The sequence below is a fragment of the Manis pentadactyla genome, chromosome 3 (assembly GCF_030020395.1).
Source record: "Manis pentadactyla isolate mManPen7 chromosome 3, mManPen7.hap1, whole genome shotgun sequence".
Classification (NCBI taxonomy): domain Eukaryota; kingdom Metazoa; phylum Chordata; class Mammalia; order Pholidota; family Manidae; genus Manis; species Manis pentadactyla.
This window is the reverse complement of record NC_080021.1, coordinates 106,636,844-106,651,455: the sequence shown is the minus strand read 5'-3', so window position 1 is coordinate 106,651,455 and position 14,612 is coordinate 106,636,844. Positions and strand designations below refer to the sequence as shown.

The window sequence follows — 14,612 nt, the reverse complement described above, 5'->3', positions numbered from 1 at the left end:
TTCATAAGGGCCTCACCTCCAAATACCATCACATTACAGATTAGGTTTTCAACTCACAGTTTTTCAGGGGACACATTCAGACTGCGAGCATAAAATATCCTGGAAGTTAAATAGTTAAGTAGTAATTCCTTTTTATGCCCTCTATCCCTGAAATGCCTCTTTGGAAAGATGCTACATGGTATCCTACAGGAAGTCTAGGCATCCACATGTCTACCTAATGGGGGGAAAGATGTACATGTTTAGCTTTGACCCAATCAGGAAGGTACTCTTTTATTCAATAGGAGCTGACCAGAGCCCTTTTCAGATTGGCAGCAGAATCAAAGGCAAAGTTGGTCTGACAACTCCAGCACACTGACTAGAAGTAGGATAGGTGGGGCCATAGCACTGTGCAAACAAGAGTTCTCTTCCCATTGCAAAGAAAGCTGAGCAGCACATACTTCTGGGAGAATCTTAGGGGAAAGCAGTCTTTTTAATAAGATTTCTAAAAGACTTGATGCTTAAAGAGAACTTTGAAAATATGAGCCAATAAAGATAAAAAAATATTTCTGGATTATAATATACTACAATAACTTGGCATAGGACAAAACTCGTGTTGGATACACAGCAAAGAATCAGAATGTAGGCAAAGAAAAAGAGCAATTTAACCCAGGCAAACACAGGGACAACTGGCCTGGCTGCTCAACATGAGCAGGATAGGGTACTCAGAGGCAGATCCCTATGTTCCCCACAGCATATTGTTTTAACACCAAGTATTTCTGTCTGGGTGGGCTCCACATTACCCAAGCACAGGACAGCTCTATATTCGTCAACTAATAACCTGGTCTTGGCAGCTTGAGGGCTCCTCCCCAGGTTATTAACTGTGTGAATTCGTGCTCCTGAATGCTGCTGGTGTCAGAAAGCTAATGGGAAAAACTGGAAGGGAATATACAGAAAGGACAATGGTTTTTGTCCTAGTCTATGGGATGATGGATGAGATTTTCCTCCTATGTTCTCTAAACATTCCTTAAGGGGGTCATATTTTCTTTATAAAATAAATGAATAAATATCAAATACAAGTAGTATAAAGAAGAAGCAACATCCTCTAAAATATAATAAAAAGTATAACCAAAACTTTTGGAACTTAGAATTTTTGTAATTAATTCCAGTACCGTAATTAAATGTCTATATAAGGGATGAGGATGGAGTGTCATGGGCCTCCTGAGAAGGTCTTAGAATTAGATCATTCTGACAGTCAGTTGGCCCCTTTTACTTTTTAACACCGTGTTGTTTATTTTCCCTACAAAGCAAACATACAAGATATTTTGTATCTCATATTATTTATGAATAAAATTTCTACCTGAAATTCTCATATTCTTCTGCTTGTCGTTTCCATGGACAGCTCTGTATGTTTGTGATAATCTGAAGATAGTCATTCTCTGAATACCTAAAAGTCAAATATCAGCAACATTAGAAATAAAGATCTCATGTGCTGCTAAACAAATATATAAGCATTCTAAAGACACTATTATAATCCACTCATGTTAGGCCTCTAAGTCTTTTCTGAAATAAGGTAATGTAAAAATAAGTAAATTTCATACCCATTTCAAAACTTCTAGGACCAAAGAATTTGCAAAGAATTCTATTGATTCAGAAATGCATGACTTGCATATGTCATAAGTCAAGTCTAGTATTACAAATGGACCATGACAGCACAGCAACTTCTATTCATGCTTTGGCCATTTTGCCTTAGCTATAACTCATTAACAAATAAATATACATTTCACAGATGTTTAACATAAATATATCATTTATCATTTTTTTTGCAGACTCTAAGCTGATAGATTTACCTTGGGATACATAGATAAAATTTCCCCAAAATAATCACCTTAAATTTTAATTCTAAACAGTACATTAAAAAGCCAGATTAAGCTCAGTTAAGGAGATGTATTTTGGCATAAAACGTCTATAGGCACAGAGGTACAGTTTGGCAGGACCCCACTCCCCTCTAGATCTCCCTCTACCTGAAATTCCATCATTAAGTATCAATTCCTTCAATCACAGAATAGCCTTTAGTCTTTAAGGTTATCATTTAAAGTGCAAATATCCTTTTGAGTGATAAAATACTTAAATTTTCTTTCAATTAATATCTTAGTTATTACTTGCCAGCTATTTGAGATCAAGGCTCTGCAGTAAGGAGGCAATAAATGCCTGTTGAGTTGTGGGGGAAGGAAGAGCGCAGTAAAGAATCTTGCCAGGAAATCACTCCCCCATCCTCATCTAGCAAAGTGCAGACCCTCCTACATTAATCTCTGAAAGGAGGTATTTCTTACAGATGAGGAAGGTAGTCAACCAACAATCTCCTCTCTCCCTGAAATTTACCTACCTTTTAGGTACCTCTCTTTTCAATTTTGTCAAGATTAATCCGTCTTGATTTCCATTAGCCCAGCTAAGAAAGGCTAAATATCTTGAAAGACTTTGCTAAATACTAAAGGAGAAGCAAAGCAAAGAACTGCAACAGGGAAGATTTTAAAAAGTTTTATTTGCGAATAGGCTTTCAACCTTAACAGATTTACTTCACTCCGTTGGGCCCTAAGACTTGTCCTATTACACCAACTAGATTGAGAGATTTATGCTCTAGCCCCAAAGCTTTGTCTAGATCTGACACTTCATAGGTGGAGTGAAGACTCCACATGTTGGAGACACCCAGAGACTCTGCAAGACAGTGTTAAGCTCAAAAAAAAAAAACCCACACATTCAACAGCCTTCCCAAGGCTCTTTCATCTTCTGGCTTTTCAGGAGGGAAGGACACTCTGTTCTGTCTCATCTGGATATCTTATCTACAACCAAGGCATGGTTTTTAATCATTTGATCATATTGAGACAGGACAATAATCAGAGTACTATGTGTACCAGGATCCATCAGGCAAAATAACAAAAGTATTGTTATCTCACAAAGCTCAACTAAAGAGAAAAATAGAAAAAGAGGGGCCAAACACAAACATCTTTTGTAATTATATCCATGAGAATTGCAATTACATTTTAAGCCCTCAAGATAATACATACCATGAAAAGCATAGTAACTGAAAAATTATTATCCTATCATAAAAATTAAATGTGTCAGAGTTTAAAGTTTTGTGTAAATGTCATTAGAGTTTATTATATGTAATTTCAATACAGTATTTTATATATATAATTTATTATTGTAATTTTTCATTATGTACAGCTAAGATAATAAGATTAGTGAACTTGAAAACAACAATAGAAACTACTGAAAATGAAACATAAATGAAAAATGATTGAATGAAAAAGTTACAGAGAAGCATTCAGTTGTGAGACAACCTCAAGTGGTCCAATATACTTAAAACTATGATCCTACTAAGAGAAGAGACAAAAAGTTTTTTGAAAAAAATTACAGTAGCAAATTTCCCAAATTTAATGAAAACTATAAATCCAAAGATCCAAAAAGCTCAACAAACACAAAGCATAAAAAACATGAAGAAAGGCACATAATACAATTTCTTTAAACCAGTGATAAAGAGAAAATCTTAAAAGTAATTAGAGACACATTATGTACATAGACACAAAGATAAGAATTTCAGCAAACTTGTCAGAAACAACGTAAGTCAGAAGACAGTGGAACAATATCATTAAAATACAGAACAAGATTTAAGGAGATTATTGACCTGAAACTACATAGTCAGCAAACCTTTCAAAAAATGAAGGTGAAACAAGGACTTTTTCAGATATACAAAGTCTAAAAGAATTCATATCAGTAAACCTGCAGTGCAAGGACTACTAAAGGAAGTCCTTCAAGCAGAAAAAAAAATGAAATCAGATTGTAATCTGGATTGACACAAAGTAATGAAGAGTCCCAGGAAGGGTAAATATGTAAATATATGTGAAAGACTGTTTCTTAGTTTTCTAGGTCTCTTTAACAGATAACTGACTGTTGAAAATAAATATAATAATAATATATTGGGGAATTAATAACATATGTAGAAATAAATTCATGAAGAGCATAGAACAAAGGCCAAAAAGAAAGAGTGGTAGTATAAAATGACTTGAAATCAGACTGTGATGAGAAAAACTGCATACTGTTTACTTAAAGCAACTAGAAAAAAAACAAAACCATAAAAAGTGATAAGATGTAATTATAAAATTACTCAACCAAAAGAACGTAGAAAAAGAGGGAAAGGAATAAAGAGCAGGCAAATAGAAAACAAATAGCATGAGGAAGATTTAAACCCAACCACATGAATACATTACATGCAAATAATCTAAACATAATAACTGAAAGGCAGACAGTGTCACACTGGATATTTGAAAAGCAGAAATCAATTATATTTTACTTACAAAATACTTCTTTTGCATAAGTAAAAAATTTAATTGAGTAGAAAGACGTGGAAGATGTACCATCTTAGAATAGTAGAACTAGTTGAACTAATTCAACAGTACAATTAATTGAAGCAAAGCTGGATGAACTGTATTTATATCAGACAAAGTAGTTTCCTAAGCATGGAATATTAGCATGAAAAAAATAGAGTAAGGGCAGAAATTGATAAAATAGAAAAAAAATCAAAAGTTGTTTCATTGACATATCAATGAAATTGACAAACTTCTTGCCACAGTGATCAAATATCTAAATTTCAAAATTCTAGTTACTATGAACCTATAGTATATATTTAAATGGGCATGCTTCCCAAAGAGTACCCCAGATAGCAAGTAAGTTGTTTCTTCCTATGTGTTCTCACAGTGCCTGGACCAATACTCATACAATAGCCTTTCTCACACTGAGTTTTACTGTTGTTTACATGTTGGCTGTCCCTTCTAGACTCTCCTTTCCCCACTGCCCAGGACTTGAAAGACTGGGCATTACCAGCCTAACACAATACCCAGGACATGTCGAATGTTCTTGTTAACCCAAACATGCAATGCATGTTTAAATACACATACGAAATGTAATGAGATCATAAACTATCCTGAATAAGTTCACAGCCACATTTCCTTATTTCATGGCATATGACTTCTACTTAGTAACTTTCCTAGTGCTGACCTCTACTCATTTTTCCTGTTCACAAATCACCCTCTATTACAGCACCACCCTCCTTCAGTGCATTCCTGAGAATTCTCAGATTAGAGCTCAGTAGCCTCTCAGTCATTTCAGCCAGTCCATTAACCCAACTCATCCTTCCTACCTCCCAATCTCTCATGAACTAAGAGGGCTGTGCATCTTGTGTGTAACCTGTTAAACATTTACCCTTTCTAAGAATGAGAAACCCGTATGTTGACTGCCCCCATCTTTGTGTTTGGGCTCCCTCAACAGTGATCAGTGTAGACCTTGAAGATTTCACACAGGAAATGGACAAAAGAGGTTGTTAGGTAGTACAGATCTAACCTCTGCAACTTTTAAAAGCAAAACTACAATAAATCTCGATCTCATTTTGGTTAACTCTCAGACTTGAGAGTAATCTCTTTTCTCAGCCCTCTTTGTTGGTACAGGATAGGTGTGGGAGTCCTCTCTTTCCAGCCTCCATTTCAGTAATGTTGTGAGCAGGTTGTTAAATCATTGGTAGTTTTAAATTGGCCAAGGCAGGAGCATTTACACTATAGAAATCTGCAAACATGTGCACTGCTGCTCCTATGCTTCTCCACCCCAACTGGGCAACCTATTGGCCTGGCTTGAAACTTCACTTTCCCCCAGTTTGAACCTTCTGGAGGCCTGCCACAAAGACCAGGACAGACTTTGGGGCCACACCTGACTCTCCAAATGAGACTGATCCAGAGTGGTCCAAAATCCAAGGTGAAATGAAACTATCATATCAGACCCAAATAACAAGTACTACTCTGGAAAATTAAAGGTGACTCCATTTCCACGAGGGTTCTGAGCAAATGCTCTTAAATATACAGCTGACCCTTGAACAGTACAGGGGTTAGGGGCATTGACTCTCCACAGTCAAAAACCTATGTGTAATTTGACTCCCCAAAATACTAACTACTAATAAATAGCCTTCTATTGACCAGAAGTCTTGCCAATAACATAAACAGTCAATTAACACATATTTTATGTGTTATATATATTATCTACTGTATTCTTACAATAGAGATAAGCTAGAAAAAAGAAAATGTTTTTTTTTCAAATTGTTGCAAATCTCCAAAAAAATTTCCAATATATTAGTTGAAAAATATCTGCATATAAGTGGACCTGTGCTGTCAAAACCCATGTTGTTAAAGGGTCAAATATATTATACTTTGGCTTTCTTGAAAAGCAGAGTTTGTGTCATTCTGAAATCATTCTTGCTTTTATATCAAGCTTAGTCTAGAACATTAAACTTACTGTCCATGCCAATTAGAATAAAGGTACATTGTAAAATGTGTATAGTCTTTCAGACATTTTTCATGACACTCATCCCCCAGTAAATTGTAGCTGGCTCCAATTTAACTTAATATTAAAAGATGTCAATCATAATGTACCTTATTTTACTAGTAAGTTAGCTGCATATAAAGGCTTTTGACTTTACAGTCACTGAAATTTAAAACCAAGTCAACACATTATAGCAGATCTATCAATCAGAAAAGAAGAAATATTCTTGGCCATTTTACAGTCAGAAGACAGTAAAGCTACTTACTTCCTGAGATTGCTGTGTTCAAAGAATCTTTTTTATGTTCAGTCTAGAAATGAAGCTTTATCTTCTGATATTATAAATGGGAAGACTCATGAACAAGTAATATGAAAAGTTGTTTTGTTTTTTAACTATGTGGTTGCCCTTTTCTACAGAAAAATAAATCACCAACCACTATTTTTCGAAATCTAAAGTTGCCACAGTACCATTATGATTTGTATGGTGGGTGCATGGCCAGAGTGGCCAACCACCTGAGAAGGAAAAATCACATGTATGCTATAAGTGGGGGATAATCTGTGAGGTAAATATGTCTCTATAAAAGTTTCCTGTTTAGTAAAATGCTCTAAATCACATCATACTTTCTGAAAATTTACATTTATAGTTGGTATTCAGTTTACAAAGTATAGCCTGTACCCCATAATCTTGAGAGGCAGCTATCTCTATGACATGACCCCATTTTTATGGACGACAAAACTAAAATTTCCGAGAAGCTCAACAGCTTGCTCAGTATTGTATTGTAAGTGGATGAGCTAAGAACTAAACTCACATCTTTTGATTTACAGTCGGCTCTCTTTCCAATATACCATGCTGTATCTCATCTATTTTAATAATGAAACTGAAAATTAATCTCATCAGGGACATTTTCTGGTCCCAAGATATACAATAAATCATACTAAATAATGCTAGCAAGTTATTTTCAAAAGAATAAACAATGTCTATTTTAACCACTATTAATAATACCCCAAATAAGGCACAAATTATAAATAACATACTAAATGATACTGAGTAAATATCATACTAAAATGGTTTTCTAGAAACTTCTCTCAGAGATGAAGACCCAGATGCTGTGCTAGTTTTATCTTAACTAATATATAAATGGGCTTTTTAAAAGTTGCAATTTATCATTGATTAATTTAATCATTAAATATTTATTAGTTACTTATTAGATGCCCAGTAGTTATCTTGAGGATATTAATTTATTAGTCCCATTTAATGAGCTGAGATACTGATTTAGTTTCCTATAACATCTTTTCATGGTGAAAGCCAATCTTTTTTGTCAACTGAAATGGGTGGAGACACCCCAAAAATATTAAGTCAGTAGATTTTTAAGGGATGTCCTGTGTAGATCAAACTATCTTTTGAGGCTAGTTTCTACAAAAGCTCTGAAGAGCTCAGGTCTACATGAAAATAAATGTTGAAAATCAATATAATGCTATAAGATTTTCAATCATTACAGCCAATTATTTCCACTGGACAATACTTTTAAATGGAATGGTTGATGAGTACATGACAGCTAACAAAGAGAAGTATGTAGCAGCTGGACTGAGTTGAGCAATGAAAAATACTGATATACTGACATTTCACCCACTAAAGGTAGAAGACGTCTATTTACATCATTTTCAACTCTGCATGATGGGAACTTCTACTTAGAATGCTATGGTTATTGCCAACTGGCATAGGAGAAGGGGATCTCAAACTTTTATTCCCTCCATACCTTTTAGTGTCTCTCAGACAAGTTAAGTACTCCAAAACAGTTTCAGGAATTAACTCCTAAGAGTGCCATGTTCTGCTTCACAGTGAAATTTCCAAAGGCCATCTCCTTTATGCTGTTACTGGCAAATGTATTATATGTATATTTGAGAAGTGCCTATAAGAGCTTGCTGGCTATTCTAAGAATTTTGTCTTTTGTTTTGAGTAAAATGGGAAGACATTGGAACAGAGAAAAGACCTGACTTATATTTTAAAAGCTTCCTTCTGCATTCTTGGTTGAGAATAATCTTTAAGAGAACAGAGGTGGAAGCCAGGAGACCAATTCAGAGATGTCTATCGTAATCCAGGAGTGGAATAAAAGATTGCTTGGACCAGGGTGGAGGTGGCAGAGTGGGTAAGAAATGCTCAGTTTCTGGATGTGATTTTAAGGTAGCCAATGAGATTCAATGACAGATAATGTGATGGATAAAAAGGATGGACTCAAGGATAACTCTAAGCATTTAGCCCTGAGCACTAGAAGACTAGACTTGCCACTAACTGAAGTGGGGGAAAGTGCTGGAGTACAAAGTTTAGGGGGAAGTCCAGGAGATCTGTGAGATGTGTTAGGTTTGAGATCTCTTATACACATCCCAGGGAAGTGTTGAGTGCCTAGAGGCACATATGAATCTGGGAAGATGTTCATGCAGGAAATATAAATTTGAGCATCATCTCTGTATAGGTGATATTAAAATCTATGAGACTAAATGAGATCCTTGAGGGCTGAGAATGAAGAGAAATGAGGCCTGAGGACTGAGTTCTGGAACATTCCAGTGTCAAAAGAAAGATGAGGAATTTGCAAGAGAAGCCAGTGCATTTTAAGTATTTTACTTCCTTAACATACTATAAGCTGCTAAAAAGTAGAAATAATTTATTGTTGTATCCCTATGTGAAAGTTGTCAACTTGTTCTCAGCCATGTGTACTTTGAAAAAGCTCACAGTGAATCTGATGCATACCTTCAGGCTGAGAATAACTGTTTCTGTACCTGACAAAGTGCTGGGCACATAGACATTGCTGTGTGTTTCTGAAATCAAAATTGAATATATGATTAGACATTAGAACATCTAAAGCTTTCAGGTATTAATTTTGAACTATGACAATAATTAGCCATCAGCCGTGACCTTACTAAGAGAAGCCAGACTGATCCCAAAGTTGCAATTAGAATAAGTGAAGCGAAAGGTGATGATACTGAGATTTATTTACATTACAGAAGCTTAAGCAAAACAAGTAACAGAAAGTAAGGGAAGTGTACAGTATTTGGGGAACAGATTGCTTTTGAGTAGCTTCACATTATAAAGTTAAATGCCTTTTTCTACTTATATTTATGATTTGTAATTCTGCTCTCATTAACAGTAGTACCTTAGACTAGTGAGAACAGCCAGAATTCTGTCCTAATGTTGGCTCTGCCAATTGTGTCTGATATTCTGCAAGCCATTTAAATCCTCTAAGCTCATTCCTGCCCCTTTGGAATTAGAACAATGAAACCTACTCTGAAGAAATATTGCAAGGACTATGGGTGCATTTAAATTATCTTGCAGATAGTAGGCCCACAAAAAATGGGAGTTTCTATTATCACTATTGATAATTTTGGTAATATTAAGAATTGTCATTATAATGAAAACAGAAAAATATAAAATATTTTATGAATTGAATAGTCAATTAGTTATTTATGACTATGTAACAAATTACTCCAAAACTTAGTGGTGTAAGACAATAATAAACATTTATTATTTCACGTTTCTGGAGCTTAGGAATTCACGAGCAGTTTAGCTGGCTGCTTTTGGCTCAACAGATCTCAGTTGGATGCAAAGTGAAGATGTTGGTCAGGACTGAAGGATCTACTTCTGAGGATGCTCACTCACATGGCCAACAAGCTGGTGCTAACTGTTGGCAGGGGGCCTTGTTTCCCAGCCCCGTGGGCCTCTCCATGTCCTCATGGCATGGTAATTGGCTTCCCCCAGAGCAAGCAATCCTAGAGATAGCAAGGCAGAACTTTTGAATTCTTTGCTGACCTTGCCTTGGAAGTCACAATCGTTATCTCTGCAATACCGTATTAATTACATGCAGCCCACCTCAGTGAGGTACCACAGTGGTAAATACACACCTTTAAGTTTTAAAATGTTGAATAAAGTAACAGATTTGCTTTCTTCCTCTGTACCACTTCTAAAATTGGAAATACAGTAGACCCTTGAACAACATGGGGGTTAAGGGTGCCAACCCCCAAGCAGTTAAAAATCCACACATTTGACTGCCCAAAAACTTAACTGCTAAGAGCCTACTGTTGAGCAGAAGCCTTACCAATAACATAAACAGTTGATTAGCACATATTTTGTATGTTACATGTATTATATGTTGTATTCTAATAATAAAGAATATATTATTTAAAAATTACATTCTTATAATAAAGAAAGTGTTTTCTCAAATGTCAAAAACCTCCAAAAAATTCCAATATATTAATTGAAATAAATCTGCATATTAGGGGACCCACAAAGTTCAAGCTCATGTTGTTCAAGCGTTAACTATAATTTCAATTATTTCTTAATGACCTTAAATAAGTGTGATTATTTTCATTGTCATTGTCTTCCTAATAAAACTCTTTCAAATGACTAGTTATTTGAGCAAAGATAAGGAAGCTTTCCAATATGAATATGTAATCAACATTGTAGTATAACAAGAAAGTTGGTGCTTCAATTCTTCTTTGAAGGAAAATTCAGTTTTGTTTATGCTGACAAATAATTGTGTATCATAATAAATATAATATCCTAATATACTATTTCAATCTTTGGCATGGTGAAGATGATACTAAGCAACACTTACCAAGTATCAATTGAGGAATTCAAATTACAATTACGCTGGTTATCCTCCAACATCAACCACAAAAAATGTATTTCCCACTCTACATCAGCTGGTTGTTAAGACTGTGAAGAAGTCATAATCCCATTTTTTATCTTTAAGATGAGGAAATTAGATTTTTTAGAAAAATAAAAATCATACACGTTCATTGTAAGAACAGAAAAAAAGTATGTGGATTAGAAGAATTTAAGAGATGACTACTTAGGTTTTCAATTTGTGTGATGGTTTATTTCTCATGTACTCTGTGAATACAGAATGATGGTTAAACTAACTTTTAACAGACTTGACATAACTTCTGTTTTGGTATAAATGCAAAAAAAGCTTCAAAGACTTTTATCATAGCCTCAATATTAGCTGATCTGCCCTAACTTAAAATTTTATCAGCAAACACAGCCACTGCTTTGGTTACCAAGAGAAATTTCCCGATATTTAGAGTGTACCGTGTTGTTATGAATGGCTGTTTTGTGTTTACTCTTTCTGACCTCTAACCCAAGGAAAGGAAAGAAAGCTAGATTTTAGAGTCCTTAAAAGCTGACCAGAAAAAGCATGTGAAAGGGTAGAGGTAAGAAGACAGATGGAAGTATGGTATCACTTTAAGGAGCAATGAAAGCACCACAGATTTAAAGTTGAGTAGAAATAAGTCATATATCATTCTATGCCAACAAAATCTTGTATATGACCAAAAATCATTTTTCCTGACAGACAACTTGAAACTTAGGAAGATTTGCTTTGTTAGCAGGCTGTCAAGTGATATGTCAATGCAAAGACAGGTTTGTTGAAGTTTGATCTGCCATAATTTATACCCCTTCTTTTCAAACTGCAATTCAGGTCATGTTGTGCTCTCCAAGATGATAAATACTGAAGAACATTTAGGGTCAGTCTTCAATTCACTTTGCCTTTCACCCTGCAAAAAAAGGAGCCTTCTAACTAGCATCTTCATGGTACTTCATTAAGATAACACCTTTCAGAAAATTCTGTTGTTCTCAGTCATTTTAAATGGTACTGTGCGTAACAGCACATCAAGCACACACACTCGCCCAGAAGCGCATGGTTCAACCCAACCTAGCCTATACACTGCAGTGCTCCAAATCGTAATCCTGACAACTGGACCTTACCCCCCAAAAGGCTATCTGAATACAAGTGAATCTTTCACACCTTAGTGACTGTGCAGGAAGTTATAGGGGAGTGCCTTCCACCCTGTTCCTGAGAAGATCTCTGTATCTCCCCTTTGACTAAAGACACTATTTAAATTACTCAAGTGTTCAAAAGATGTTAAGAGATGGCTGGTTTTTTTTAAAAATGTTTTTTTCACCTTTAAGAACAGCTTTGAGGTCTTTAATCAACAGAATGATGACAATGGTAGAGCTATTTAATATATACACAGCTGAAGTATCAGTTCAATGGTGACTGACTGGTGCTTCCTTTCTAACCATACACCTGTTACAGTGACCAGCTGCCCATTCAGGCACTACATCCCCTAACACTGACATATGCCAAATCCACTCATATTCTACTGGCCAAAACCAGTTACGTGACCCAAACACCTAGGTGGGCCAATTCCAGCCAATGCAGTGTGAATAGAAGTGAATGTATTTGAGCCCTCTCTTTTTTTTTTCTTGATCAGTCTAGCTAAAGGTTTGTCTATTCTGCTTATATTTTCAAAGAAACAGCTTAGTTTCATTAATCTTTTCTACTGTCTTTGTAGACTATTGCATTTACTTCCACTCTGATTTTTATTATTTACTTCCTTCTACTAACATTGGGCTTCATTTATTTTCTTTTTGTAGTTCACTGAGGTATAAAGTTAGATTCTTTATTTGAGATTTTTTTTCTTTCTCAATGTAGGCATTTATCCTAGGAATTTCCCTTTTAGAACTGCTTTTGCTTTATCCTATAGTTATTGGTATGTTGAATTTCTATTGCCATTTATCTCTAGCTATTTTTTTATTTCTCCTTTGATTTCTTCTGTGACCCAGTAGTTATTTAGTAACGTGTTGATTAATCTCTTTAGATTTGCCATTTTTTTCTGGTCTTCTTTTTATAATTGATTTCCAGTTTTATATCACTGCAGTCAGAAAATATGCTTGACATGATGCCAATCTTCTTGAATTTAATTAAGACTTGTTTTGAAACCTAATGTGCTATCTTATCTATTCTGGAGTATGATCCATAAGTACTTGAGGAGAATGTGTACTCTGCTGCTTTCAGAGTGGAATGTTCTGTTAAGTCCACCTGGTCTAATGTGGTGTTTAAGGCCAATGTTTCCTTGTTAAGTTTCTGTCTGGATCTCTCCACTGATATAAGTGGGGTGACAAAATCCCCTACTTTTATTGTATTGCTATCAATTGCTCCCTTTAAGTGTGTAACTATTGCTTTATATATTTTGGTGCTCCTATGTTAGGTGTACAGACATTTATAAATGTAATATCTTCTTGCTGGATTTGTATTTCTTACTACATAGTGCCTCTTTGTCTTTTGTTACAGTCTTTTTTTAAAGTCTATTTTTCTGATGCGAATATAGTTACCCCAGATTTCTCTTCATTTTCATTTGCATGAAATATCTTTTTCTACTCCTTTACTTTCAGTCTGTGTGTGTCCTTACTTCTAATATGATTCTCTCACAGGCAGCATATAGATGTGTCTGTTTGGTTTTTTTTTTCCATTCAGCCGCTCTATGTCTTTTGATTGGAAAATTTACTCCTACATTTAAAGTAATTTTTTTATTAAAGTATCACTGACATACAATCTTATGTTGGTTTCAAATACACAACACAGTGGTTCAACATTTATGCTTATTATCAAGTTCTCATCACCCCCTCCAGTGCGGCCACTGTCTGTCAACATAGTCAGATATTGCAGAATCATTAACTGTATCCACTGTGCTGTACTTCTGTCACCATGACCAGCCCTTGTTGTGATTATGAATCACTGTGCCCCTTAATGCTCTTCCCCTTCATCCCCCACCCTCTCCAACCATGACCTTTGGTAACCACTCGTCCCTTCTCAGTGTCTATGACTCTACTGCTATTTTGTTCCTTCTGTTTTGCTTTCCACAAATAAGTGAAATCATTTGACATTTGCCTTTCTCTGCCTGGCTTATTTCACTAAGCACAATGTCCTCCAGATCCATTCATGTTGTTGCAAATGGGATGATTTCTTTTCATTTTATGGCTGAGTAACATTCCATTGTATATATGTACCACTTCTTCTTTATCCATTCATCTATTGATGGACACTTAGGTTGCTTCCATATCTTGGCTACTGGAAATAGTGCAGTGATAAACATAAGGGTGCATATGTCCTTTCAAATAAGGGATCTTGTTTTCTTTGGGTAAGTTCCTAGGAGTGGAATTACTGGGTCAAATGGTATTTCTATTTTTAGTTTTTTGAGGGACCTCCATACTGTTTTCCACAAAGTTGCACCAATTTTCATTCCCACCAACAGTGTAGAAGAATTCCCATTTCTCCTCATCCTTGCCAGCAATTTTTATTTCTTGTCCTTTGGATAGTGGCCATCCTAACTGGTGTGAGGTGATATCTTTTTGTGGTTTTAATTTGCATTTCCCTGATGATTAGTAATGTGGAGCATCTTTTCAGGTGCCTGTTGGTCATCTGTATTTCTTCTTTGGAGAA

At 35.4% G+C, this 14,612-nt stretch overlaps 1 protein-coding gene across 1 annotated transcript in view; it reads right to left on the bottom strand.

Annotated features, from left to right (window-relative positions):
• Positions 1-14,612, bottom strand: part of ST8SIA6 (ST8 alpha-N-acetyl-neuraminide alpha-2,8-sialyltransferase 6) — a 135,389-nt gene that overhangs the window by 48,554 nt on the left and 72,223 nt on the right. Inside the window, exon 4 of the mRNA XM_036889034.2 lies at positions 1,337-1,423. Within this exon, the coding sequence (XP_036744929.2) occupies positions 1,337-1,423 (87 nt within the window). The remainder of the gene's footprint in view (positions 1-1,336; positions 1,424-14,612) is intronic.